Here is a 24,494-nt window from a genome sequence, read left to right on the forward strand (position 1 = left end):
AAAAGCCTTCTTAGTAGGTTTGGGGGAACCATTAAAGGTTCTATACACAGTAGTTCATTTCATCCTAGATCGATTCCAGGCTTGATCTTACAACTAGGATTTGAACTTACAGTACAATCATAAGAGTAGACAGAATCTCATCCTCAGAACCTTGTGTATCTTTACATTTACATTTATCCATAGTGATGTTCAAAAGTGCTTTGAAGTCTCAAATACAATACATCAACACGGGTTCATTAGATTATAGACTTAGGATACCGTCAACGTAGAACTCTGTTGGGAGGAATTTTAGAACTTGTTAAAAAAAATATAAATACATAAAAAATTTTCCATTCAGGAAAAATGAAAGTGACGTGACATACAGCTAAGTACGGTGACCCATGCCGAAATCGTTCTCTGCATTTGACCCATCCAAAGTGCACACACTCAGCAGTGAACACACACACACACACACACACACACACACACACACACACACACACACACACACACACACACACCGTGAACACACACCCAGAGCAGTGGGCAGCTGGAGCAGTTGGGGGGTTCGGTGCCTTGCTCAAGGCCACCTCAGTCGTGGCCGGCCCGAGACGCGAACCCACAACCTCAGGATTACGAGTCAGACTCTCTAACCATTAGGCCACGACTTGCCCCTCAAAAAGGTAGGTCTTCACCTGTCGTTTGAATATGGCCCATGACTCAGCTGTTCAGACATCTATGTGAAGTTCATTCCACCACCTCTGTGCCAGGACAGAAAGGAGTCTTGATGTACTGTATATCTACCTCTTACCCTGAGAGATGGTGGGACCAGTCGATGAGTGCTGGTAGATCAGAGGGAGTGAAATGCAGTGTGCAGAGTGATAAGAGCTTTGAGGTAAGAGGGAGCTGGTCCAGATTTGGCTTTGTAGGCAAACATCAGCTTTTTGAATCTGATGTGTGCAGCTACCACGAGCCAATGGTGGGAGAAGAGCAGGGGGGTGGAGTGTGAGAACAAGTCACACAGCTGCATTTTAGGTAATTTGCTTATGATGAATTGCATTTAGAGGTAGACCTGCCAGCAGAGGTGCAGGTGTCCAGTCTCCAAATGAGTCTTTTTTCTCAAGAGTACTTTCAGTAAACTGGTAAAATGATAGTATTTTTCAGTATACAGCATTCCATTGGATAGAAATTGAGTTTTTGGACATTTTCAATCAGTATACACAAATGATTGCTCTTCTTGCTGCAAGTCTGGTATAAAATGAGTTAGGACTCATTTTGTCCTCTGTTGATAACCTTACAGAATTTTAGTGGCTAAAGATAAACACCTTCATATTTCAGTTCATTATGAACAAGCACTTGGGACATCTCTTTTTTGTAACATTACGATGAATATATTTCCCCTTCGCATGGTATGTCTGTACTTTACAAAGTAGGCTATAGGAAGGTGGAAGTTCTCCAGTACTTCCATTCATGGGAAAGAGGAGGGTAATAAAAACAGTAAAGTTGAGTAAATGAACTTGCAGTTCAATGGGTATATTGGTAATGCATAATGTATTATGTACAAGCATAACATGACTACTGGTAGTGTTACTGCCTCTAAGCAGGAAGCTGCAGGGTCCCTTGTTAATTAACTACTCGAGTTAACGACATAGCTGGAATAGCTAAATGTCTGCTTGGCACGCTGTGATGTACTGGCATCCCATCCCAGGTCCATTCACACATAATACCTAGTATTCCTGTGTTCATGCCAGACTCCTAGTTCATTATTATCTTGACCCGGATAAAATCCTCACTGAAGACTAACAGTGTCAGATTTCCATTTGCTGTACATGAGCACCATGTTCTAAACTGATGCACATGGCATTGTAGCCCTTTGTGGTGACAACATAATATACATCCCATTGCCATACCACTCCCTTAGCTCTTAAAGGTCAGGTAGGCATGATGAAAAAGAATGATCAGTCAACACATATGCATGCAGAGGTAGCAACATAAGGTAACACTTGGACTGCAGGTCTTTAATACGGTCATGAGGAGGAGCTCCTGTGCATGAGTGCTCTAATTCAAAAGCTCTTCAATCAACAGCTTGAGATTATATATATATATATAGTATACAACATGAAAACATGACAGGTCTCTTTATCTACGGTTGGGTGAGGCATTTTATCCTGTCTACTGGATTTAGGACTTAGTCATGCAGATTCCATATTAATTACATTTGGAGCTTTTAATAGCTATCTTCATTCTTCAAAGCTCTACAGCATACACTACAGAAGTTATGACAGCGCATGCACACCAGCACAAACTTTTGGCCTCAAAGTATACTTCTTCCTGAACACTATTTAGGATTTTGTACAAGATTATGTGCAAGGCATCAGAAATGGCACACAGTTTAATAGCTATTCCTATTTCTAAATGATTTCTCTTGTTGTAACTCATGAACCATGGGAAATGCAGTTGCATTTAAAATTTGTCTCCCTGTCTCCACACCTGATACTAATTGTATCTCATCGTCTTTTGTATAAATGTCAGCGTGGAATCGTTAGTTACGTTTGGTTGTTAGTCATTGTCAGTCATTGTTAAGTGTCGTCATTTGTACTGCTTTAGTTCTCGTCTTTTACTGTCTAGTCTTTATCATTTATTAAACTCCATTCATTTGCCAGAAACTCATTCACACAGCTATCCTGTGTACGGGTCCGTCTCCTTCCTTCCCTGATTGTGACATATAGACAGTGTATGAGAATAATCCAAAAGAAACCAAATATTACTTTGGTTTGTGCCTCACACTTATTGACAGCACAGCATTTCTTAAAATTCCAATCATGTCTCCCATTGTGACGAATGCTGCTCTCCTGTTTTGTTTTGACTTTATGTTCTGTGCTTTTGTTTGTTACGGCTACGTGCATTTGTTTTGCTTTCTGTCATGTCTCCACCCCCTGTCCTGTCACAAGTGTTTGTGCATTGGCCTTTTGTATGGACACCGAGTACGATTATAGGATTTTTCCTAATAAACAACACTGTGTTGAGTAAATGCATATGCATTGTGTCTTCAATCAGTGCATGGTACAGAGCAGTGCACTTACCTCAAAGAAATTACCATCTATAGTAAAATTCTATAAGGTATAATTTGCATTGTCATGGAAGTTCTTCTGCTTCCTTAAGGCCCCCCCCAATATATATATATATATATATATATATATATATATATATATATATATATATATATATATATAAAATATATATATATAATGTATATACACATACACACACACACACTCACACACCCATATATACATCTACACAATATAGAATTCAAGTTAATAAAGGACTAACGTTTATATGTATTGCATAACAGAGTGGCACAATCATCAACAAAAACACAACAAAAAATAAAATGAAATAATCCCTGTTCAAAAGTTTACATACCGTTAGTTCTTAATATTGTGTGTTGCCCCCTTTAGCATCAATGATGGCACGCAGTCTTTTGTAATAATTGTTCATAAGGTCCTTAATTCTTTTGGGTGGTATAGCTGCTGATTCATCTTCTTGGAAAAATGCCTTCAGTTCCTGTAAATTTGATGGTTATCTTGCAAAAACTGCATGTTTGAAATCTTCCCGACCTGGCTCAAAGATATTGAGGTCAGGAAACTTGATTGCCACTACCCTTTTTTTTTTTACTGTAGTCATTGGAGGATCAACCTTGCCTTGCTTTAGATCATTGTCATGTTGGAACATCGGAGAGCGTCCCATGTGCAGCTTTCTTTCTGTAGAATGCAAATTGTCTGCCAGTATATTCAGATAGCATGCTGCATTTACCTTGCTCCGCTGGAGCTCACTCAGCCCCAAAAGATAAGAGATCCACCACCATGCTTTACAGTAGGGATAGTGTACTTTTCACTGTAGGTCTTGTTGACTCTTATAAAAACATAGTGTTTATGGTTGTGATTAGTGTGACTTAGTATCGACAGGATCTCTTATTTTCCACCTCTTTATCAGAGTTTGAACAGTACTGATTGGCATTTTCAAGTGTTGAGGGATCTTATGTCCTTTTCCTGCTTTATAAAGTTCAACTACCTTATTACACAGGTCTATTGGCAGTTCTTTTGTCGTCCCAATGGTGAAGTATACAGCCAAGTCAATGCATCACCTCATGAGCTGAGAAACTAATTGCAAGGAGTCACAAGTGTGGCTTCCCTTCAATAGCCATTCAAACGTCTGTGTGTCTGCCAGGGTAGGGGCTGACTTAACAGAAAACTTCAAACACAAATGCAGGGATGCCGTAAAAGGGGTTTATTGTGGGTTAGTAGTCACTAGGAACACTAGAACAATGACACAGCAGAAAGACACGCAAGACAACTGGTATAAATAGGGAAGTCAATTATTGAAGGACAAGGAACAGGTGTGCAGAGGTGGGGACCGGATCAAGGAAAGGGAGTGGCTAACATACGTGACCACAATCAAAAACAGAAGCACATGGTATAAGACAAACAAAGAATGTCCCCCTAGTGTCCAGGAAGGGAAGCCATTCCTGACAGTGTCAACCTGTGTGTATACATTATACTGAATATTTGTGTTCAAACGTTAGCATACCATGAAAAAAAAAAAAATATATATAAATATATATATATATATATATATATATATATATATATATATATATATATATATATATAAAATTGTATTATTTTTTATTTTGTTTATATTTATTTATACTGTATATTTTTCCTCTTGCTTGACCACATAATCTCAATTTTTTTTATTTTATTTATTTTATCTTTGTAACTATGTTGTGGTAATGTTATTCTATTTTTTTTAATTCTTTTATATCACAGACAGTCTCTATTATTTATATAGTTATATAATTCTATTATTATTTATAGTTATAGTGCCTATGGTTTATTCACTATTATTCACTAATATTTACATATTCACTTGTGATCTAATTCTATTATTAGCTGAATCAGCTGCTTTGGATGTGAGTTGCACTAAATTTGGGTTGGATTTACTTAACTTTAGCCCGCATGAGCCATTCCACAACTTGGAAATTGATGGTATATGTAGAAAAATAAGGGCTTCTTTCTTTTCTTCTTCTTGAAGAAGGCCTGGAGATACATGAATCCTAAAAATACATAACCTTTGATTCAATTTAAGTTTATTTGTATAGCACTTTTAACAATGGATATTTTCAGAAAGCAGCTTTACAAAAAAAAATAATAATTCAAGAAAAATAAATCAATTTTATATTTATCACAGAAAAGGAAAATTCTCTAAGATGATATGAGGAAAAACCTTAAAAGGAACTAGACTCAAAGGAACTCATCCTCATATGGGTGAGACTGGAGAGTGCGAACATAAATCATTTCTTTTCTATAACTGTACACTATATGGTGAACAAATTCAATTGTCTCAGCAGGAAATTCATTCTAGTTTTAACACAAAGTCTATCATGTTGAAGTTATCAACTGGTCACTGATGGAGACTTTATCTTTATGGTTTTGAAGTGGTACCATCCAGAGCAATCTCATGTATCTCCAGGCCATGTGGGTTCATCATCAGCAATAGTGAGTGACCTCAATGTTATGAAAACCTGAGCCATAAGTAGAGCATCAGGGTGGGGCAGGCAGTTCAAGATCTGCAGAAGAGGTCAGTAACACTGGTATCTTAGAAGTAAACTAAGAAACACCTGATTTAAGACATGTTAAAATTACCTGAACATCTCAATAATATAGAATACAGTAGTTGAGCAAAGTAGTAATATTGTATACAATTTTTCATATCAAATTTTCCATGAACACATGTAAACAACAATTATTGTGTTTAAGGCAGACGCCTTTATCCAGAGCAATTTACAATATCTCATTTTTTAATACAGCCGAGCAATTGAGGGCTAAAGTCCTTACTCAGGGGCCCAACAGTGGCAAACTCACAACCTTCCAATTGGTAGCCCAACACCTTAACCACTAGGTTACAACAGGCCTTTTATGTTTATTTATGTTCTTGTCCAGATCACATGAGTATACAGTAAGTCTGTAGCCTTGGATTCCTGTTTTTCAATGACAGGATGATGTGTAGCTTTTTGTGTGACATGCTTTCCACCTCACCCTAGTTGTAAAGAGTTAATAGTTGAGTTGTTTAATTTTTGCTGTGTGTGAAAATCCTAGCTCAGCTCTTTATGAAATATTTAGAACCTTCTGGCATCACCAACAATATCATGGTTAAAGTCACAAAGATCATATTTTTTTCCCATTCTGAGGTTTGACGTAAACATTAACTAAAGGTTTTGACCTCTATCTGCATCATTTTATACATTCAGACACATGATTGGAAAAAAATACTTTTAGCTAGAAATATCATGCTGGAGGTATTGTTTTTTGTGCTGTTTACTGTATATATTGTATATAACTCATGCATGTTTTTGCTCTTTTAAGGTGTCGTACCGGGCAAGGCAAGGGATGACCCGCAGCGCCCTGGCCAAGATGGCTGCTGTATGGGTTCTGTCTTTCCTCTTGTATGGCCCAGCCATCTTGCTATGGGAAGAGGTAACGGGAGAGAGCCATGTTCCAGATGATGAGTGCTTTGCTGAGTTCTTTCACACTTGGTACTTCCTGCTGTCTGCCTCCACACTCGAGTTCTTTTTCCCCTTCCTGTCTGTGGCTTTCTTCAACCTCAGCATATACCGCAGTATCCGCGAAAGGAGACTCCGGTACCAGCAAGACTCGTGCTTGCCCAAGATCCGTGGCATGACATCTCCCAAGCGTGAGAGGCTTCGCTTGGTCTCCTACATCTGCCACGGCTCTCTTGTGACGAAGAAGACGAAGGCAGAAACAGAAAGTGATAAGTGTTCTTCTCCTGCAGGACGCCCTGACACACTGAGTATACGAAGCACTCAATGTACACGCCTTATTCAGGATAAGAAGATAGCAAAGTCTTTAGCCATTATCGTGTGTGTGTTTGCTGTGTGCTGGGCACCGTACACATTGCTGATGATTATACGTGCCGCCTGCAGGGGACACTGTGTTTCACACAACTGGTACGAAGTGACATTCTGGCTGCTGTGGCTCAACTCTGCCATCAATCCATTTCTGTATCCTCTCTGCCACAGCAGTTTCCGCAGGGCTTTTGCAAAAATCCTGTGCCCTAAGCAGCGGACCACTGAAGCAGCATCAGATAATGTCTCCAACAACCAGAGATAGTCCAGCTCTCTCCCATAGTTTTAGACAGACTATTCTTTGATAACTTGTCAGGGTTTGGGTGGATCCTATCCATTGTCTTACATTTGTTTACTGATCAGAAGATTGGAGGTCAAACCTTAGCACTGCCAAACTGCCCCTGTTGTCACCTTGAGCAAGGACCTTAACACTCTCTGCCCCAGGAGCAGTGTATCAAGGGTGACTCTACACTTTGACCCCAGCAACCTAATCTGGGATATGTGAAGAAAAGGAGTTCACTGAATATACGTATATGTGACAAAAAAAAGGCTTTTTCTTTTAAATTCTATTCCTGGCATGTTTTTGCTCAGAGAGGAAACCTGACAACCCAGAAGAAACCTACAATTAGCCCAAGCCTCTGAACCTTGAAAGGACCAACTCTACCGTTACAAAATACAATTACAAAATATAAAATCACGGACACATTTAGATTTAACCGGATTTAAACCCATGGACAGTTTCTTCTTTTAAACAATTGATAAAGGGTTTCAAACTACATTTCATACAGGATATGAACCAATAATCTCTCCAGCTATTTAACTCATTTAATACATACAGATACTGTATGTATGTACGTACTTTACAAAATGGGAACCGAAAACTTGTCTCCTGGTGCATCCTTGCTTCTAATGTAGAGATCTATTGTCTGAGGTTAATCTGTAACAAAAACGATATTGTTCTTATCTCAACAGGTCATATGATGTCAAATTCTCAGAATTCATTTCTCTACTGTGGATAGTTTTGGCGCTCATAAAACAAGTCCTCAAAGATACGTCTAACTGCAACTGCACTTTATACAACTATAAACAACTGCTGATTACAAACGTGACACTAATTCTCTTTTCATTCTCTTTTCAGCCTTTCTATGAGGACACATAGTCTTCTCCAAAAAAACAAGCATGAAAAAAAATGTAGGAAAACGCGGTGGCCCAGAAGTGCAAAACATTAAGAAACTGAAAATGCTATAGCAAATTTAAAAACACATCAGCATTAAATAAAAAAGAAAATATACAGTAGGCCCTTGGTGCAAACATACTGTTAGCTAATTGGGCATATGATTATTACATACACAATTTTTTTTTTTAGTCTAGTTACTTCTAGTTAGACTGAGGACTTAGCTAAAATTTTAATGAGAAGTTGCTCTATACAGTAGATTTATTTAGGTTGTAAACATCATTCCACCAATTCAACCGTTCCCTCCAATTGATGCATGCAGTAGCCAATCAGCAAGAAGCCAGTGATGCTCAATGAGGACCTCTGCTTTGTTTACAGATATTCTTGAAGTGTTTCTAAATTTAAGACTGTTTTTAGGCTTTATTTTGTGGTGTCTTTTTGCTTACGTTTTTGGTTGTCTCGTGTGTTTTTTTTGTGTGTTTGTGTTTTCTGTGCTTCTTTTGATATGCTTTTATCTTATTGCTGCTGTTGGGTTTTGTCATTTATGGTTGTGTGTTTGTTTTTGCTTTTTTTCTGATTTGCTGCTGTGTGTTAGGCTTCGTTATGTTTTCTGTGTTTTAGCTTTATATTTCAATTACAGATACTGTAGGTGTTTTTTGTTTGCTGCATTTTTTAATTTGCTTTTGTGTTTTCAGATTTACTGTTGTTTATTTTTTTGTGCTTATCATGTATTGGAGTTTATTGCTGCATTTTTCCATTTAATACTGCATGTTTATTTTTTGTTTTCTTTTTATTTTCTAGTTCTTTTTGATTTGTTGTTTTGTTTTGATTAGCTACTGTGTTTGTGAGTTTGATAATGTTATCTTTGTTGCTTTGGCTTCTGATTTGCCTTTGCTTTGTTGTCCTATTTTCTAATTTGTGGTTGTGTGTATTTGTTTTGTTATGTATTCTGATTTGCTTCTGTGTTTTTTGTTTTGTCAGTGCTTTCAGATTTGCTGTTGTGTTTTCAGTGTTGCTGTTATGTTTTCTGATTTACGTTTGTGGGTTTGTTTTGTTTTCATTAACATTATCATTTTGTGTTCAGATTTAGTGTTTTGCTTTTTTGTTGTTATGTCTATTCATTTGCTATTGTCTTCTAATGTATTTTCATTTCATTTCGGTTTATTAATGTTTTCGCACTTACAGACCACTGTAAAAAAAAAAAAAAGGATGTAAAGCAAAAGGCAGGCATAGTGTAAAATAATGCACAACTGACACAAATGTACGATATTGCCTCTCTGTATAGTGTTTTAAGAAGAAGAGTTCTAAATGTGCTTAACCACGCTCTGTGTTTATGACTCCACCTTGTGGCGTTATGATGTTCGTGTACTGTACTGACTCTGTTAATGCTGCACAGTAGTCTGGATGACGCTCTGATATATAAACTCTGTATATACACAGTATTATTGTGGAATCAGTGTATTTGCTGAATTATTTGTGCTATAAATTCTTGTTCAGGACATTTCACCAGACTTTAGAACTTCTTTAGAGCTTAAGACGTTAATATTAAAGGTTGGGTATTATAAGTGAATTTTTTTACTGAGTTTTTTAACATGGTTATGTGGGCTTATCTTATACTTATTACTTTAAACTGTCCATTCTTCCTGGAGATTGCTGATCCAAGCTGAATGTCAGTGTCAAGCAGTGTCTTTTTCGTTGTTTTGTGCTGGAATGAAAGGATACTAGCAGAAAAATCAGAATGCAGGAACACATTCCATCATGATTGCACATTCCATAACTATATGTTCTAATAATGATAATTAGTCTGGCATGTACAGTACAGTAGTATGCAAATTGGAACATAGATGCAGCATCCTGAATGACAGAATTTGCATGGTTGTGATGAATAAAATGTTTTTTTTCTAATATATTCCAACTACTGTAATAGCCATGAAGCACATGGCTGCAGGGAGTAGGAAAAAGTGCACCAAAACTTCCAAATGGAGCAGTGCTTCAAACATTTCACCCCTTAGTGAAGAGAGTTGAAGGGATGGGGTAAATCATTGTTTACTGTGTTGGACTACTGATCGGAAGGTAAGTTCAAATCCCACGTCTACCATGCTGCCACTGCTGGGACCCTGAGCAAAGCCCTTAACTCTCAATTGCTCAGTTTTATCAACTAAAATAGAATGTAATTCACTGTGTGTCTGCTAAATGCTGTAAATTTAAATGTAAATGTGCTTTTTTCCTTCCTTGCCTCGCCAGACTCTTGGGTCTTGCCTCATTGCTGTGCCTCAGACTTTCTGCAGTGCTGTGTCTTTTCTTAAATAAACCTTCACAAATCGCTCACTAAATCCTGGTTTCAAGGTCTATGTCAAGTCCTCCCAGATTTAGTTGCAACACTGGTGGAGAATGCGGGCATGAACTCAGAAACCTCAACCCACAACCCCACCCTCCATACCCCATGAAATTGTTGAGGCATATCTTGGACTCAATGTGGACTGGGCCTGTATCTTTGACCACTACCTGTCTGGAGAGAGGCCCAACTAGCCTACCATGCCTTGATAAGGCTGAGATCTACAAGAAGCTCAAACAAGAAATTCTGGTTTCTTTGTGGACAATCCCGCTGAATTCCATAAGTGGACTTAGCACTCTGGAACAAACCCTGCACAAATGGATAAATTATTAAGGGTCTCACTCCATTGCAGCAGCAGGATCTGACAAAGTTGGTGGACCAGTATGCAGACATCATCTTCTCGAACCCTGGCCTCACCCATCTGGTCCACCATTAAGACCCATCCAGGAGTGGTGGTAGAACAGCAGCCTTATAGGGTACCTGAATCCTGCCGTTAAGGTGTTGAGGCAGAAGTGAGCTGAATGCTGCAGCAGGGAGTGTGATGAGTCCTACTGAAACTAGACCTCACTAAGCAATACTTGCAAGTGCCACCGGTTTCAAGTGCCAAAGAGAAGACAGCCTTCAGCAAAAGAAGAAAAACAGAAATAGTTTCAACCAAATCAAGTCGGAAACACATCACACTTCTTGGTCCTGAATTGAGCATGTCATAAAAATAAATGAAAAATCAACTAAATTTAAAGGTTGAAGTAGAAGCAGCAGCATCACACTTTGTCTTTTACTGTATAAGAGGCAGTAGTCTACAAATGTCTCTCTCTCCCTCTCTGTCTTTATCTCTTTCTTTCTCTCTCCGGAGGAGTCTATTACCACGTCATTATGCTGTGGCCCCACCATCTCTACACTGCTGCCTACCTCGATTACATGGTAATACAATCCTCCACCTGGTCCGAACACCTTTACCACCTGGGAGATTGGGGCTCTCTGGAAGACAGGGATCAATGCCAACCCAAGTATCACCGATAGCTAAATGAGGTACTTTAAATGTGATGAGAACCCAGTACTATACCTGAGCTGAAAAACAAAACCCAATGCAGTGGAGCAAGAAGCCCTCACGATCAAATGGGTCATCAAGGAACTAAGGTACTAGCTGGCTGGACGGCACTTTACCTAATTTACCAAGCATCCACCCTCGCAAAGATACTAATACTAGTGTTACTTTGTGGTTCTTGTCACTGCAGGGCCCAACATAGAAACACAGATGGGTTGTCATGATGACACATCATGTGGATCCACCAGTGCTAGGTATAACTGGGAAGCAGGGCGGGGAGTCACTAGTGCGGAAAAATTTTGCCAGCCAATCGGGAAGAGTGCAAAAATTTTTTCACCCCCAGTGAAGAGAGGATTGAGTGTCATGAGGCGCAGCATTCCCTCAGTGATAATGCCAAGAGTGGCGCTGGAACTAATGTGCTTTGTTCTTCTTTTTCAGTTACAGAATGGCCAGAGGACATAGAAAGACCTAAACCTGCTGTTCCCCCGCCAGCTTCCTGGGTCTTGCCTAGTCACTGTGCCATGGGTTTTCTGCACTGAAGCAGCCTGCTGACCCTCCAGATAAAGTTTTTGTTTTCCTTTTCAGTGCTCATAGACTTTTCTCATTGTATGTTATATAATAAACCTGCACCTTATGGTTACAAAATCCTGGTTGTGTTCAGCCTTTGCAGCTTGAGTCGACCAAGAAATAAATGAAGGTTTTTGTGCATTTTTTAGGTTGTCTCATGCATAATTTTCATTTATTCTGTTTAATGTTAATTTCAATTTGAAATACCACTACCTCAGAAATCTAGTACACATCCCAGGACATGGTTAGATACGTAAGAAGAATATAGTAGGTAATGTGCACTGTTTTGAGGCAGCTATTAGTTGTTGTTTTTTTTACTAAAACAGATTACTGTTTCTATTGGTATGGAGAATTGTTTAATATCACCTTCTGTATATGTGTTGTATCAGCTACTGTCTTTGCCATGTGTGAGTCCATATATGAAACAGGAATCTAAAGTCATACAGGAAACAGTCAGTGAATACACAATACTATGAAAGTTCTACTCTGTGACTCCTCTAGCAACCTCTGGCACAATTTCAACAGGACATATGGAAGACACCGAAACGGAAATTACAAATGCATGACTGGAAAAAAACATATATTAGCAAGAAAAAGTGTATGTGTGCTATGTACATAAGAAAAAGTGTACAAAACTGTAGCATAAGTCAACCTTAATGATAAGTCAACCCTGGTTAGTGTTACTTTCTTTGGACCTCTGGGTTCATAATTTTTGTACTTTGTTTACAGACAGAACCTTAATAGCCGACAGAAACTTAATAGCCCTGTAACAGTACAGAATGGAAAGTGATGTATTTAATGTGCAATTGAGGTACATTTACATTTCACATGGCAATATACAGTCATTTAGGCATCTATTAGATATATTTTTTCTAAAGAGGAACCCATTCGCTCATTTAAATGCTGAAAATGTGACATTTACTGTCATATTTTGTCTTTCAAATTGGTTCCAAATAAACCAGAATATTACCCAAAATCTTAAAATAACCACCAGAGTTTTCACGGATGATTCAGTACAAGCTAATTTGCCCATATTTATTTGAGGGCCTGGAGTAGCAATCGATTTCTTGCCAGGTCACGGCTTAAAGAGGATCAGGGAGTGGCAAAATCAGCCTTAACTGCTTGAGGATTTGAAGAGTGATGCAAATTTGGTCATACTTGTGCATTTGATTCAGAGCAAGCTATTAAGATTTGCAGAGGATGAGGGTGCTTGTATCGGCGCACTGATTTATGGACTTCAGAAAGGTACTTTGAGCATGTACCTTGAGAAGTTACTAGAGATGAGGTTAACCATGTGCACTAGGTATATTTGTTTTGAACAGCCTTTGGTTAGAAAATGGAGTAAAATGGATGACTGCAAGAAAAAGTTCTTGGAAAATTGTACTAAACAACCAGTGCTTGAGGCGTATACATCATAAGATCGATTTACTCTTTAATGATTTGTCACCTCAGGAAATTGTTACTGGTGGTAATTTAATTTTTTTTATTTAAACTTCATGCTTTCGTTCATCTTCAGTAAGTGTTTTTTCCTCATCAGGGTTGCTGTGGAGGTGGAACATATCCCAGGAACACTGGATATGAAGTGGAAACTCAGAAGATGCAAGCTAATCCAATCCAAGCTAATATATCATTGTCGCTAAAAAAGAAAAAAATCTTAGTGTAGATATAAGATAAAGAAAACCCTTTTACTATGCTGATATCAGAAAACAATCTGCCTGATGTTTAAGTCACATCATTTCACCTTGTTGTACTTTATTCCTTACTCATATTATTATAATAGTAAAGCCCTGACAGATGATGTTTGTACCTGTAAGTGAAGTTAAGAGGAGAATGCCCAAAAGATGCTGAACCTGGATAGGTTATACAGTTTTGTGTGTTTTCAGACAGTGATGTATATTTTTCAATATCGAAGATTTAGAAGATTTTTATGAATATTTATGGAAAATTAAAAATTTCATGACAAATTTATGTACATTTGAGTGTCTAGGATAGGTTTATGCCATTGTTTTTAAAGCTGTTTAGTGTTTTTTTATTTATTAACTTCAACTTTAATGTCAATGTAATGACACTGTAATGTAACATTATGTACAGTTTCAGTGACTATGAGGAAGTTTTGCGATGACGATCAAGAAAAGGTCGTCAGAACTCACCTGCATGCCAACAAAAAACGTATTTCACTTAATTCCATTGCTGTAGCAACATCAACATTATATGAAAGCAGATTTTCTTTAAATACAGAATTTTCTTACAGAAGTTTGGAATAAACCTAATGGTGTTTTATTGGTGTCAGTTGTCACATTGTCAGTTCTCAGCTTATACACATTAAACTCCAAATGTTTGAGACCACATAGAAAATCTGGGATTATTTTGCCTATTTAAAATTGGACATAAACAGGTTTTAGGAATTCCAAATTATTTTTAAAAAGTAAGTAAATAGTCATGTTATATTAAATATTTTATATTCATGATTTTGCCCTATTTCTAGGTGCCTATTTAAATGTAAGTAAATATGTGATACTGATCATGGTAAATACTTTGTAAGAAAAAAAAAAAGGTCAGATTTCAGATGTCTAATCTCGTCTAATGAAGCATGTGATCAAATGACATTCTGATGGATTTGATCTAAAGTGGATTTATAAAATTTCACACAAACGTGTGGCATCTGTGCCGATATAATAACAAAAAAAAAAAGAAAAGAAACATGAAATTTATGCCATGCTTTCAAAGATCCTACTTTTCACTTTTCAGTAATCAAAAATATCACAATAATAAAATATCTTATCTTAATAATATCTAATAATTTCTTAATAATATCAATGTAAGGATGCAAAGCAGAAGCTAGTTCTTTACTGGCATGCTCAGACTTTTGGAATCTATGGACTCTAAAGCTAGCTAGAGCTTTATAACCACCATCATTAAGTGGAACACAAATTATTTACGATTAAATAGATGAAGTTGAAGTATAATATAGTGATAAATCTATACCATGAACATTTCAATGATTTATCTATTATAAAACAAACATCTATCCAGTCAAGCAGCCATATATTTGAGATTCATGTGTTTATTTTTATTTTATTTTCTTTATCTTGACCAAGTAACGAGATTCCTTACTTTGGAGAAATCACTGGGTCTAAGGATAGATTTTTAAGCATTTATCATTTTAAAAAATCAAATCATCCTCAGCAGTTGCCTTCTGTATTGATTTGCATGTTAACTGAGAGCCCAATCCTTTGTGGTTTCTTGGCTCTCCAGGCCTGAACAAGAGCATCACATAACCCCTAACCTGTACTTTCATTTCTATTTGTTTTGCTGCACTACTAAATTTTGTCCACTAGAATTCACTGTTCCTCTTCCTGTTTGAATTGTTTACTGTAAGCACCATCTCTCATCTCTGGACACATTGTGTTTGTTGTTTTATTTCTGTAATCTTTATAACTGTTATCAGTCTTCAGCATGTCTTCATCATGACCTTGAGCTGTTTAACAGACATTATCGACAACTCTGCAAAGACAACAGCGAGCTCTCAGACCGTTTTTGTTGTCAAATGTTTATTTTTATTTATTTATTTGTTTAGTTTTAGAGAGAAAGTATTACATATTATTTTCACCAATAAATGTTTAACAGACCCAGTGTTATTCCGACCTCTGAACTTCTACATAAGTTCTACATAAATTTTCTCAGGATTTTCTCAGGATTTTCCCCTTAAATTGTGTTCATTCATACAACCATTTTTTTTTGCTCAAAACTTTCACAAACCTCTTAAAGTATCAGTGTGAAAAGATTGATTTAATTGAACAATTGAAATGAGAACTTTATTTCCTGCTTAATATACAGTATTTGACATGAAACAAACACGTGATGTTTAGACATATAGAGCAATTATTTTTTGCTTGTTTGTAAGTTGATCATGTATAGTTTATGAGATTTTTTTTTACATGTGATTTTTCTCCCTCACAAATTTGTATTTTTATTCTTATTCACGAGTTCTTGTTTTTTTTCTTATTTTCTTCACGATTCATTTATTTTCATGTGTTTTTTGACAATCTTTTTTTTCCTCATGATTCTTTATTTTCACAATTCAGATTATTCCATTTTCACGTTCTTTTATCATGTTTCTTTTATTTTCACATACATTTATTTTATACATATGTAATTTTTTTTCCTTCTGAATAATTTTTCTCATTTTTGTGATTTTTTCATTTGAAATATTTTTTTTCCCATGTTAAGATTTTGTTTGCATGTCATTTATTTCCACAGGTAATGTATTTTCTTTTCTTTTTCTTTTTTGTGATTTTTTTTTATGTTAGGGATTTTTTCAACATGATTTTTTTTTCAGATGATTCTGAATGTAATTCAGAAGTAAATGGTATTGTTTTACATGATGCTTTTATTATCCAGACATATTTTTTTCCACAGAAGATTTGTTTTTTTTCACCAGATTAATTTATTTTGAAATGTGTTCGATTTACATGTAGTTCATTGTGTCATGGATCATTTATTTTTCCCTCCAAATGCATTTAAAATTATATTTTTCTTTCATGTCATTTTCCCATTGTAGTTTTTTAATATAATTTTTTTTTAAGTGATTTATTCATGTTTAACTCTTTTTGTGAATTTTCATACCTATGTTCAGATTCATTTATAGTCACACGGTTAATTTTTTTGTTGTTGTTGTTGTCATATGATTTATTTATTTACAAATATTTTTTTTTCGATTTGATTATGTTCACATTCAGTGAATTTTTGTTGTTAACATTTTTTTTTCAGGTGCTATATTTAATTTCACATATTAGTTGTTACTCTGTAGCTCATTTAGTTTTTACATTTCCACATAGGGGGGCACGGTGGCTTAGTGGTTAGCACATTCGCCTCACACCGCCAGGGTCAGGGTTTGATTCTCGCCTCCGCCTTGTGTGTGTGGAGTTTGCATGTTCTCCCCATGCCTCGGGGGTTTCCTCTGGGTACTCCGGTTTCCTCCCCCGGTCCAAAGACATGCATGGTAGGTTGATTGGCATCTCTGGAAAATTGTCCGTAGTGAATGAGAGTGTGTGTGCCCTGTGATGGGTTGGCACTCTGTCCAGGGTGTATCCTGCCTCGATGCCAGATGACGCCTGAGATAGGCACAGGCTCCTCGTGACCCGAGGTAGTTCGGATAAAGCGGTAGAAAATGAATGAATGAATGAATGAATTTCCACATAGAATTTTATTTATTGTGTTTGATCAGAAACTGGCCATAATAAGCTCTATGAGCTCTGCGAAAATAGAATTATATTCTATAAATATAATTCTATCAAATTCATGGTTTCTTAACTAATTTCTAAAATAAGGTGTGTTCTGTGGAAGAAGAAGAAGAAGAAGAAGAAGAAGAAGAAGAAGAAGAAGAAAGACATTAGGAGCAAAAGAGCTTCAGGCAAACTCTCTCTCTCACACACACACACACACACACACACACACACACACACACACACACACACACACACACACACACACACACACACACACACACACACACACACACACACACACAGTGATGGATTTATTAATTACTATCTGTGATGATTTATTAATTACCTGATCTCATCTTGTCTTCAAGCATTCTTTTTATTCCTGCTGTTTTTCTTTTCTTTTTGTTCGAGGTTATGCCGAGTTTCATCCTGGATTCCTGAACTTTTTGACTCTCCAAAGTAAAATGCTTTCCATTTTTTATTTATTTGCTTCATTTTGTTTAACGTTTATGAATAAAAATGTGTCAGCTGTGGCTGAGCTTCATCGCTGTTTAAAGCTTTGAGCTCAAATCCCAGCACTGAAGCACTGAAGAAGCTGAAACTGTTTGACCTTTAACCCTCATCTGCATTAACTGTGTCCTCTCTCAACCGTAAGTCGCTTTGGATTAAACCGTCACCGAAATTAACAGTTAAATTAATTAATTAATTCACACGAAAGTAGCATGTCAGAGCTCTGTGTTGCTGAGTTTCTGTGAATGTGCTCTCTGAGTCTGTATGGGTTTCCTCATGATTCTCTAGTTTCCTTCTAGAAACATCCAGGTGGAAGGATTGACTATTGCTAAATGACCACCGTCATGTGAATGCATGTGTGGTACCACATGATGAATACATTGAGTGTTCCTGAGAATAAATGCAATAATAGGATGTCTAGGTGAGTTACAGTATGTGCTTTACATTTATTATTTTGTCACAAAGAATTCATTCCTTTGTGATTATTATTCAAATGTATTGTGTTGCCTGGGTGCCTTGGACTTTAAATCTAAATCACTTTTGTAATTGAGTTTTCAAGTTTTCAGGAGTTTTGTGACACAAATCTGGCAACCTCGCTCATAAGTTGACTTAAAATAGATGCAGCAAAAGCTTCACAGCTTCACATCACAGCCATCTTGTCAGTGTGCTTTTGCACATTTATTTCCATTTGTGCAATGTTCATCTAAGTGGATCTCTCTCTCTCTCTCTCTCTCTCTCTCTCTCTCTCTCTCTCTCTCTCTCTCTCTCTCTCTCTCTCTCTCTCTCTCTCTCTCTCCTCTCAGCTTATTCTGTCAAAATACAAGTTTTTACCAAACTACTATCTCCAATCGAATCAAATCCACTAGTTTTTACTATTCAGAAAGAAATGAAATAATAAATAAAATAAATATTCATACTATCATTTCAGCTTGAAATAGACTCGTCTGATTTTGCTCATATCAAGCATTTATTTCTAGAAGGAAGTAAAATGTAAAGCTAGTGAAGTCAATTCAAAAGAAATTAAATCCAAACGAAATATAACATGTTTAACAATTTTATATTTCGCTTGTTGTAAACTTTTAACAGTTAATTAACAATTAATTGAAATATATTTAAGAAACTTTATGTCTTTTGCATTAAAGATAAATATATTTATTTATACGTATAAGTGAGGAATGGAAGTTTATGGAAGGTTAATACACTGTTTACCCCTCATCTACTTTGACCTTTGACCCTTATGCGCAGGACCGTGGAAACATGCTGTAGATGATATCAGCTACAGATGTAGCGAGCGCTGCTACACCACACAGCATTAACAAAATGACTCTCATGTATGTTTGTGTGTGTGTGTGTGTGTGTGTGTGTGTGTGTGTGTGTGTGTGTGTGTGTGTGTGTGTGTGTGTGTGTGTGTGAGAGAGTGTCTGTGTAATCCCATGAGGGTTGTCTAGAGCCATGACCCCTTCTGGTGCACACCTGTGCCCTCAAAGTTTATGGAAGCCATTAACCGAGAAGTAAAACACAGTAGTAACGAAGGAGAAACTGGGTCTAAACATCCCCTCAAGTGCTGCAGTCCAACACATCATTTTGTTTCTGTATTTTTTTTTCTGTCTACAAAAAATCAAGCTTGAAGACAGCACAGAGCTGGAGACCTCCTGCTAGGATGCTAGCTGAGACGAGGTTTCGGTTAGTGTGAGTAAAATCTGCTGGGCTGCTCAATCCCTCAGCCATCAGCAAGTTGAAACCAAAATCGATAGCTTCAGTACAAACCCACACGCTTCATGTAGGCATGTATGACCCTGAGCAAACACCGGCAGCAGTCGAACACGTGCGTGAGCTTTTCTTTCACCCCGTCCTGTAGGATTGTGAATTTGTGTATAAAGAAATCAGAATGGAAACATACGGGATTGGGAAAACAAACGTTTTTGGGGTAATAAAAGTCTGTTAATTCAATTCTAAGCTTTTTGGACAGTCATAGAAATAAAATGAAATTGAACAGAATGAGAATAGAGCTACAATTAAATTACCTGATTTACCTGTAAGGACAAAAAACAAACAAACAAACAAACAAACCCAATATGCACACACACAAATATATCAGATCTCCGTCGTCGTCATCATCATCATCATCATCACCACCACCACCACCATTTGTTATAGATTGCTTGCTACAATCTCTCTGAGATGACATGAGGAAAAACAAGACTTTGTGGCTTAGCTTTGTGGCTGTCCCTCAGTTAGTCCAAAATGCAGCTGCCAGAGTTCTCACTAGGACAAGAAAGTATGACCATATAACCCCAATTTTATCATCTCTACACTGGCTACCTGTTAAGTTTAGAATCGATTACAAACTGATGCTACTTACGTACAAGGCTCTTAATGGTTTAGCTCCCATGTATCTAACTAGTCTTCTAACACGTTACAATCCTTCATGCTCTCTGAGATCACAAAACTCAGGACTTCTGGTAGTTCCCAGAATATCTAAGTCTACTAAAGGTGGTAGAGCGTTTTCTTATTTAGCTCCCAAACTCTGGAATAGTCTTCCTGATAGTGTTCGGGGCGCAGACACACTTTCCCGATTTAAACGTAGATTAAAAACTCATCTCTTTAGTCAGGCGTACACATAATACATCCCATAATACTGTGCACTATTATATCAGAATTGCAAAATTTTATGTACAGCAGATATGTTAATTCCTCTCCATTGCTTCTCTCTTCTACCCATCCCGAGGCATCCAGAAATTATACCAGCCCTGATCGTCTTCCGTGCGATGAAGATTTTGGACCACTGAGATGAGGCCGACCCAGCGAACCCTGAGGCATCCAGAGATCTACCAGCTACACTTAGATTCTGCTACACTAAAAAGATGTGAACTCCATGTGATCTTTTGCATCTATACAACATTTGTTAGACTGTATAGTTATAATCACACCCTCCAGTGTCACCCAGATGAGGATGAGGTTCCCCTTTGAGTCTGGTTCCTCTCAAGGTTTCTTCCTTTACCAATTTAAGGGAGTTTTTCCCTGCCACTGCTGCCTGAGTCACATACACATTGTGATCTAAATCTATCTAATATTAATCTTGAATTTTGTATTCTATTAATCTTTAAATAATTCTTATATTAACCTTTTGTTCTATGTTTATGTTCTGCAAAGCTGCTTTGAGACAATGTCAATTGTAAAAAGCGCTATACAAATAAACTTGAATTGAATTGAATTGAATTAGCAGGATTATTGTGTTTTTTTTGCTATTGTGCATTAAAAAAAAGCTTCACTGGATTCAAACATTGGATTAAAATATCTTAAACAGCAAACAAACTAATCATAAGGACAATTTGAGACCCTTTTGACCCTCTTTGGCTCCCAGACTCCCCCTTAGATAAATCTACTGTATTCATTTATCTCCATCTTCATCTCTCTACTCTTTATTGTATGTATGTGCTTCCTAACTTAAATACCTCCTGAAGAATCCTCCGGGGACAGGTTCCAGCACTTTTTAGTTAAACAATTATGTTTTCTCATCAAAGGGTCCAGTGCTGAGAGTAACCTTCATTTCATCTAAATAAATTAGAGTTTAAGCTTTTAGGAGCCGGAGAGTTCAAGCCGAGCGAATATTGCAGAGTGGCCGCTTCACGAAGAGGAATAATGAGATGCAAACGAGAAGGTGAAGACAATTGGAAGTTGCTAATATGTTCAGAAAGGCAAAGATCAGCATCGCCATCAGATGAAGTAAAAGCATTAGTATGGATGAGGAAGAGGAGGAAGAGCAGGGATCAAGGAAACAAAGGATCCAGGTTGGTGAAGTTTAGTCATCGTGACACAACATACTGTACTCAAGCATGTAGTTATCATGAAAATAAAATAGAGGCAAATCAGTAAGATTTACAGGGTTAGTTCAGATTCATAGTGTAGCTGTAGCTTGTAAGCTTTTCATTCATTCATTCATTTTCTACCGCTTAGCCGAACTACTCGGGTCACGAGGAGCCTGTGCCTATCTCAGGCGTCATCGGGCATCGAGGCAGGATACACCCTGGACGGAGTGCCAACCCATCGCAGGGCACACACACACTCTCATTCACACACACACTACGGACAATTTTCCAGAGATGCCAATCAAACTACCATGCATGTCTTTGGACCGGGGGAGGAAACCAGAGTACCCGGAGGAAACCCCCGAGGCACGGGGAGAACATGCAAACTCCACACACACAAGGCGGAGGCGGGAATCGAACCCCCAACCCTGGAGGTGTGAGGCGAACGTGCTAACCACTAAGTCACTAAGCCCCCCCCAGTGTTGAACATCAGGCACAAATTACAAATACGAAATACTGTAAACTCACTGATGACATCTTGAATGGCTGAATGTCTTAGTTGGATTTATTTTCTATAACTGCATCTCTGACAATGATCGTTTCTATAGTAACAGATGGATTACAGCGGACTAACGGGTCGACTATGGTGGGCGTATGTTATTAATATGGTGATAAGATATTGAACTGAAAATGAACATATTTGGAAGGAGTCTTCAGTGTCAGTGCAGAGGCACAGCAGATATCAAGCTGTTCCTTTGTGGGTTTTTTTGGTAACAAAATTGAAATATTGACTTCTACAAGAGAGGCTGGTAAAAGAATGACTGTGTATATAGCATGTTATGTAGCTTGTTTCACAGAACATTGAACGTAACTCTAAATGGATATGAAGTATGACATGTCTTCAATACATAAAAACAAAACTATTTTTATTATTTGTTAGCAAACCGCTGTGTTAAAAGCAGAAGAAAACACGATGGAACAGGAAAACAATCAACCTCGGGGAAATAATAGTGACTCTCCTTGAGTCAGGTGCTTCACACCACCCTGTGATTGATTATTAGACTATAACAGCATGTCCCCAAGTGTTTCATTTGTTACTTATGATTCAGGGATGCCAAGGGTTGATTCCAGCATGCTGGAAGAACTGCTGAAGCCATGCTGAAAAAGTCCACCAGTCCCTGAGGAAGACAGAAGGAACACCCCGTGCTGTGCATAGCCTCTCAGCTGGTGAAGTGGGCAGTTGCTTTGCCATCGACTCGGACGGCACACGGCACAGCTGGGAATCAATCCTAGTCAGAAAACACAGTGTGTTTAGTGTTTTTTTTCACACAGTCTTGCTTGTTTCTTCATTACAAAAGATTTGCTCTCTCTGCGCCTATTTTTTTTTCCTTTTCAAGTCTGACAGATAAATCCTATTATTGTTTATACACAGTGTGTATTCATTAGTCTTTTTATGACACACGGGTACAGAACGTTAAAAATGATCCACGATGGTTAATTTGGCAGTGTTTGATTCAGTGTTTGTTATAGCAATACGTTCACCTGCGGTTTAATCCCTCCTCTCTGTCCCATCCACTCTGCTGCGTATTCCAGAAGCTTTGCTTCGTCGTAATATTGGTCTTTTCTAATGACGTTCCCCTAGAGGGTTTCCGGGAAGCATCTCGACAAAAAGTGATAATTACATGAAATATACATAGAGAATAAAAGGAGTGTGTTTACATAACGCATCCCATAAATATCTGACTGGGAAGACATTGTTCTCCGGCTCCTTTTAAGCCCATCTCCCAGGGACGCCATTTTAATGACATGATGGTTTAAAGAGATGCCTCTCCGCATCGCTCCATATTTAATTAACTTCTCCTTTTCTTTGCTGGAAAAAGGGGGAATAAAGAGACAAACACTCGATAGCACTGAGACAATAACAAATAACCGGGAAGAACAAGTGCGGGGGGAGGATGAGGAAGGGGGGGGGAGGGGGTGTTGGGTGCGAAGGGGACCACAGGGTGAGACCTTGTCATGCTTTTGTGAGCTGTTTACAATGCACAATAAGGAAGAGGATAAGAGAGCGAGAGATAGAGAGTCAGAGAGAGAGAGAGAGAGAGAGAGAGAGAGAGAGAGAGAGAGAGAGAGAGAGAGAGAGAGAGATAGCACATGACAGAAAGAAAGACAGACTCTTTTACAAAGGGAGCTGTGTGAGAACATAGATGTTAAAATTAATATAGGAAATAAAGACAGTGATGGAGAGACCTAAAGACTAATCGGAATAAGAGTGAGTGAGTGAGAGAGAGAGAGAGAGAGAGAGAGAGAGAGAGAGAGAGAGAGAGAGAGAGAGAGTACTGATAAAGTCTTATGAGAAGAGAGTATTCTCATAAGCACACAAGAGAAAAGAGAGAGGTGGATGGGAAGGAGAGAAAGAGAGACGGCGGAAGAGAGGGAGACATGTGGTGTTCCCGCGAGACTGCATTCTGCAGTATTGCCTGCTTCTCCACTATGCAGGAGGGAAAGAGCAAGAGATGACACACTACCATTAGAGAGAGTTAAAGTAACCTGGCACGCCTGCTCTGTCTGAGAAAAACAACAAGAAAATTTAAGAACCTTACTAGTGATTTATTGGAGGAAAAAAAGACAAATAGTGTTGTTGTTGTTTTTGTTTTTTTTTTAATGACAGTTCTCGTTCAGTTTCCGTTGGGTACGAGTGAATTAAAACAAACAAGAAAAATCTTTCTAGTATTACCAATCCAGTATATAATATATAAATTATTAATCACATTTTATATACAGTATACTCGACTCAGAGGCCTTGTGAGAATACAGGATTTTTAATAATATATAGAGAGAATCTCATTCACCGGGACTGTGTGAAGCACATGCTCGGATTGTCATGTGTTATCTGATGTGAGCAATCCTGTTGTGGGCTTC

The 24,494-nt window shown here is 37.7% G+C and overlaps 1 protein-coding gene and 1 long non-coding RNA gene across 2 annotated transcripts in view; one reads left to right on the forward strand and one right to left on the reverse strand.

Annotated features, from left to right (window-relative positions):
* LOC113658404 (histamine H3 receptor) overlaps positions 1–9,646 on the forward strand; it is a 32,206-nt gene extending 22,560 nt beyond the window's left edge. The window contains exon 3 of the mRNA XM_027170808.2: positions 6,408–9,646. Coding sequence (XP_027026609.2) covers positions 6,408–7,172 — 765 coding nt within the window. The 3' untranslated portion in view covers positions 7,173–9,646. The remainder of the gene's footprint in view (positions 1–6,407) is intronic.
* Positions 9,647–22,484: 12,838 nt separating this feature from the next.
* LOC125146002 lies at positions 22,485–23,527 on the reverse strand. Its single transcript, XR_007144501.1, has 2 exons — positions 23,118–23,527; positions 22,485–22,864 (listed from the first exon to the last, which is right to left on the reverse strand). It is a non-coding gene; the product is annotated as an uncharacterized LOC125146002 (long non-coding RNA).
* Between the last annotated feature and the right edge of the window lie 967 nt (positions 23,528–24,494).

This window comes from Tachysurus fulvidraco, chromosome 1 (assembly GCF_022655615.1).
Source record: "Tachysurus fulvidraco isolate hzauxx_2018 chromosome 1, HZAU_PFXX_2.0, whole genome shotgun sequence".
Classification (NCBI taxonomy): Eukaryota; Metazoa; Chordata; class Actinopteri; order Siluriformes; family Bagridae; genus Tachysurus; species Tachysurus fulvidraco.